This window comes from Limulus polyphemus, unplaced genomic scaffold (assembly GCF_000517525.1).
Source record: "Limulus polyphemus unplaced genomic scaffold, Limulus_polyphemus-2.1.2 Scaffold73, whole genome shotgun sequence".
NCBI classification, from domain to species: Eukaryota; Metazoa; Arthropoda; class Merostomata; order Xiphosura; family Limulidae; genus Limulus; species Limulus polyphemus.
Window position 1 is genome coordinate 1,221,237 of NW_013665683.1, and position 6,314 is coordinate 1,227,550.

The window sequence follows — 6,314 nt, forward strand, 5'->3', positions numbered from 1 at the left end:
ACATCGACATGTTTTTTGCTTCAAAGCAATTTCTTCAATCAGGGCATTAACAACCTGATTGTAAGATGGAAAAGCATCATCGATCAGAATGGAGACTATTCCATTTAATAAATGTTTTGTTTTGATATATCAGTTGTTCGGGTTTTTTCATCTAAAAAAGTGACATTAATTTCTTGATGACGTAATATTTTGTGGAGAGAAAGGAGCTAAGAAGAAACAATCTAAACAAATAAAAGTACACTATAATTTATGATGTTGTGGGTATATTTCTACTATAAGAGTATGGAAATAAATACATCACAGTATTAATACATTATTTTATATTGTGACTAGTGTCGTGCTGTATTAAGCCAAGTATTTAAAACATTGGTCCTCTTCCTCAGTATAGTTCATTGTTTTAAGCGGTACAGTTCTTTATCTCATTAAGAAGTAGCAAATATTGGTTTAAAATCTTTAAGTTGTGCTACTCTACTCTACCATCCTGTTACGTCTCCGTTTGTTAATTAACTCTCCGTAAATTCGTTCCGACGAAACTTTAACGACACAAGTCTTTACTTAATAAAACTGGTTTATTCTTTCCGTATATAACTTTACCGATACACTCAACTTCAACAATCGCACTAAACAAACGCTGTAACAACGAACGTCTACAATACTTCTGACTGCAGTTCAATTACTCACTGTCTACACACACATTACATTACCGCATCACGTTGTCCCCCTATTTTATATACCCAACTACCCCATATCTAGCAATCACTAGAGCATTCGCCAAAGTACAGGATAGTTCTAGAAACGTGGCGTCACAGTGGTCATGTGACTTGCTGACACAACAATACTAATGCAGAACCAGGCACAGACTTAATGGAATTTTCCTGAGCACACCTTTATTCAAAAAGAGAAAAATGCCAAAGGAATAGTAGAAACATGTCTAAATTCAAACTTCTTTGCAACTCATTTGAATGTTTTTGTATTTTTGTTTATTTTCATTATTGAGATTAATTAAGTAATAATTGTTAAAGTTTTCTTATGTATATAAACCTGCACCCCTAAACAAAACACCTACACCACCTTTGTAAGTTAGGTTCCTGAGTCCTGTATAAAAGCCAGACCACCACTGTGCAGGGCTTTTGTCCTGCTTGTCCTTATTATTAAGACTTTACACATTACAGCAAAAATCACTGATAAAATTCTGTACCTCAAAATGAAATTAAATACATTCTCCTTATTTTAACTCAAAGTCATTAACCTCCTTTTTGTTTAGGAAAGTCTTATAATTATTACACTGTTCATTTGTGAGATACAACTGACATTGTCCATTAATTTTTCCTTGGAAAGTTGAAATCAGCCAATAACATGGTGAAGAGAGACTAGGATGAGAATGCCAGCAAGATTTGAGTATATAGAGAGGAGGTGTGGTTGTACAAACCAGGTGGAAGAATGTTGTCATCAAACTTTAGTAATTATGGCAGGTCCTACATATAGTTATAAAAGAGAATTAAAAATGTGCCATTATGAAGAACAATGAGAAAAAGGACCTTTTAACAGATTCAACTTCTGTAACGTTAAAAACGTTACTCATGAAATATTACAATTTAGGAGAGCTATATTGCTCCTCCACAGTAGTTCAGTGATAAGCCTGAGGGCTTATGACACTAACATTTGGGTTTTAAAACCTGTGGTGTGCACAACACAGATAGTTCATTGTGCAGCTTTGTGCTTAATAATAAACAAACAAAATATGGCATATTGTTTCATATGTAATTAAAAACAATTAAACTCAGATAGTTGTAGGAATAATTAGTTTATTTAATAATGATAGTTGAAGTTTTCAAAATTCAGAAAAACTGTTGCACATCATTGTTTTTGAAATCTTGCAGTACTTTTCACAGTTCTTTCATTTTTATTGTTCTTCAGGAGTTTTCATGCAAGTTACATTTAGTTTATAGAGCAATTCTGTGCAAAATTAGCAAATTGTTTTATTCTAGGTCTAATGACAGAAGAAGAAAGGAAACAGTATGATAAATTAAAGAATCAGTTAGGTACAAAATGGTGGCTTCCTGCACAGTGGTTTTCGGCTTTAACATTAAGAGCTCAAAAAGAAAGGCGAATTAAAGACTCCATTCAGATGCAAGCTCTGTTAAATGTAGGTTGTTATATAATTAGAAACATCATTGTTGTAAAGTGTCAAGATTTTTAAGCTACATAAGTGTATATAATGTATATTTTAAACTAGTTTGAAATATTAATACAAAAAATATTGGAAAGCTCAATAGTAAATGTATAAAAATCACTTGCATAAGGTATCTTTAAGCATATCCAGGATCAAGTATTTGATGATGTGTACTTATAATATATTTTTTTGAATACCTTTTTTTTCTTAAATGTGAGAACTTTTTTTCACTCTTTATCCATTTTTAATATATTTTTTGTAATATATATGTGTTTCTTTAAAATCAAACGTGGGTTATAAAACTAACTTTTATACTTGCACACTGGGACATTTTTGATAGTTCATTGTTTTTCACAGGAAATGCTGACATTTCGTGGTTTATGTGGAACTATGTTGAGCTATGATTGGATTAGTTTACCTCTAGCTTATACACAGGCAAGTATATCAGCACAGTTCTTTCTTTTCTTTTACAAATTCAATATTTAAATGTGTATCAAATGATTAAAGAAAACATTATATATTTTAAGTGGGAAAGTAGAATTAGTCTGTTTTAGTAATGCATAAATTAAAGCAAAAAGTGTAATATAATCTTTTAAATGAAATGCATACTAGTATTATATTTGGGGCTTGTGAGATTTAATAACCAAAATTACTGCAAAGTTAAAATCAAAAATCATTATAGCATGAAATTGAGATGTTTTGTTGTTGTCTTGATAAAATTAAAACAAATGATATATGATACAAAAAAAATAGATAAACTAAAAAGCAAGAAATTTGATAAACTTTTGGAAGGAACACGTTTTTTCAAGTGGTGATTTTATAGTGGAAAATTTGTTGTTAAATAAAAAGTATCTGGGTTTTATGGTAAAAAGGCTTTGAATGTATATTAAAATATATCTATGGTAGTAAAAAGATATGGTTGTATATGTAGTTAACTGAGTGTTATTAAAATAAATGTTACTTTAAAAAGCATCCAGTCAAAATAATAATAATACAATATACTCTATAACTACGTTCACACGACGCATTGCACCTGCATAAATTTAATATTGTGTATGTATAAATAAGCCATGTTTTACTTCACTCTGAAATTCATGAACTAAAAATTTATTTGAATAAATATGTGTGTTTATATTCGAGTTTTAGCACTTTGTGTATATTAAAATTTATAGTATCAATGTAGATTTGTGAGGTAATGAATTCTATTTTTATTTCTTTATGGTTTTATTTGACATTGATTTATTATTGCTTCTATTGTTTAGTTTTGCTATGAAAGTTTTGTTACATAAAATTTCTAACTCACCTTCTAGTTGATCACATTGGTTTTAAGTAAGTTTGTATGTATTATGAGATTGACACTAGTTTCCCCTAGTGGTGACATACAGATATTATTAATGTTGTGAAACATTATATACATTTATGGTCACATAAGATTCTTGTGGTCTAACAACTGAATAAAAACCCTGCCCTGAAAATTATTATTGCCAAGTATTACTTGATATTGGTATTTATTTTGTAGTTGTGTAAATATGGAATATTGTTATTTTAGAATTAAGTTTTTCTTCCTGTGTTTTTTCCTGATTCGTTTATTTATTGAAATAATTATTAACCATGAGATATATATGTTATATTACTCTTTTACTATTAGTATTAAAGCCTGGTCAGGCATGTATTTATAAACCATATTTTAGGAATTTATAAATTTTTTATTTCAATTGTTCGAAAGTTCAAATTTTGACTTCTGTGGTTGTTATAGCTCAATAAATTCGTTTTTGTGTTTTAACCCTGGTTGTAACAGCTGTTTGTTTGTGTTTCAGTCCATTACAGATTATTATTTTCCCAACACAACTGTACTGTAAAAATATTACTTTTCTTTTGTTTCTTTTTCATCACTGTACATTTTTATAACTTAACCCTATTACAGGAAGCCAATCTAGATAACTTACTTCATGTAAGGAAACAAATGACTATTAAAGTTATATTTAGAACAAGTATCTTAATTACAAATTTAAAGGTTATTATTAACTGTAACAAATTTTTTCATATAATTACTTTCTATAGTTAAGTGTTACATTTTATTCTCACTCTCATAGGCTGCATTTTCTCCAGTTCAATGTTTTGTTTAATTATCAGTAAAGTGAATTGGAAAATATGAACTTTCTACTTTTGTTCTTGGAATTAAGAGTTAATATATTTACAATGTGTATTTCATATATTTTTTTTTCCTTGTATACAAAAAGTTGTTTGTAAATAGTCGCACTTATAGTATGTACAACTTGGTGACTGATTTGATTACCATCAAACATTGATTTGTCATGTAAAATAATTGATTAACCAAAATTGTGATTTTTTTTTATAACATTAATCAGTTTGATCAATAAATCAAAATTAGTGTTTCTGATTATTCCAACCATCCAAATCTCATCTGAGAATAACTGTCTAGTTGAATGTAATTGATTAATGAGCCTGACAATTATCAAATTTCACTAATAGTCCTGCTCCAACAATATATACAAATGTGTATTGAGATGCTTTTATATTTATGTATGTATTTATTTTAAAACTATACTCACATTTATTCAAAAGGGGAATGAATAGAATATGTAGAAAGAATGCTCAGTAAGGCTTGAACTAGGGTTCACATCAGTGTTCCAATACTGATCGCTGTGCTATTTAACTTAGCAGTGTTCAACTTGTATGCTTGTTCTTAATATTTGAGGCAGATTGTTAACAAATTTGGTACATCTATTTTGACAAAATTATTAACACCAAATTGAACTGGTGGATGATGTGATAAAAAAAATAGACCATAAAAACTTTACATATCTTATAAGTAATCAAAATAATAGGCTTGTAGGCCTTCACCCATTCCTGTTACAATAGTTTCTGTAAATGATATGACACTATTCATAATATACGAGTGCTATTAATTCTTTTATTGAAATGCATGTATATACAGAGGGTTAATTGCACTTTATAAGAATGATGTGCATATGATGATGATGGAATATGTATTAATATGGTGAACTTGTTAAGTGATGGACACCCTTTTGAAAAAAAAAGTCCTCAATGTTCTGCATACCATGGAAGCAGAGCATCTTATGACAGTAGAGCTTTTAGGACTGTGATGAGTTCCAAAACCAAATTCTAAATCAATCCATAACTATGCTGTCTTTCTAAAATTGAAAGGTGTTGTCATGAAGGAGAACTTCCAAACTTGCAAAGCTAGTGTGATGAAAGAGGTGATATCTCTCTGTTTGTGAAAATGTACCATTAAGAAGATAATAAATAAGGAGTTGAAGTAGCTGAAGCCTCAGGAACTAAAGTGAACAATCTTTTAGCTATACCTCAAGATCAATAGAAATATGGCAAAGAAATTTGAACCAAAGCAGTCCTATTTAAACGTGTACCTCTTAAATTCCCTGATGCATCTCCAATGTATGTGTCTTTTGTCTTTTTAAATGTGATCATAGAGGCTGATGTCCATGTACAGTAGAAGGATGATAGGAAGTTTGTCAAAATGTGTCTAAAACTGACTTCACTATCCTTTGTGAATGTAAATGCATACATTACCATATCTAGGATAATTGTAAAGTTTAATTCAGAATTACTTATTTTACTCAATGATTCATTTTTATGCATTGACATTACTGATTTTTAAATATATTGTATAAATGATAGGTTTTCAAAATGAAAGGCTTGCATGCTATTTCTGTAAGGTATATATGTAAAGGTGTAAAAAATGACACTTTTCTGTACAAAATATTTAATTATACCTTATTTTTTGTTAAATGTCTAACTTTCAGAGAATTACTTGGAATATGAAAAAGTTTAAAGTTATGTTTATAGTTCTGGGTTTGGAAACAAAAAAAACTTTTTGGTAAAGATAGTTATACACTTGGTTTGCTCTGCTTTGATAGCACTTTTGTTTTTTCCCTTGTATGAATTTGTCCATATCAGCAAAAATTGGTATTTAACAACACATCTCAATTTTGCATGTGGCATTTTGACAGAAAGGAATAATTACAGTGGGCAAAAAAAATTTGCTGCTGGGGAAAACTCGAGTGATTTGGGGGGTAATTTGATGGTGCCCATTTCTAAAATGTAGTCAGAATTTGTCCATCACCTCTAGATTTTAAGT

General features: G+C 29.5%; 1 protein-coding gene across 3 annotated transcripts in view; it reads left to right on the forward strand.

Annotated features, from left to right (window-relative positions):
- The window catches only part of LOC106466270 (bestrophin-1-like), a 63,470-nt gene that overhangs the window by 42,453 nt on the left and 14,703 nt on the right, over positions 1–6,314 (forward strand). For all 3 annotated transcript variants that reach the window (XM_022394911.1, XM_022394915.1, XM_022394922.1), the window contains 2 exons: positions 1,989–2,146; positions 2,531–2,608. In XM_022394911.1, the coding sequence (XP_022250619.1) occupies positions 1,989–2,146; positions 2,531–2,608 (236 nt within the window). The remainder of the gene's footprint in view (positions 1–1,988; positions 2,147–2,530; positions 2,609–6,314) is intronic.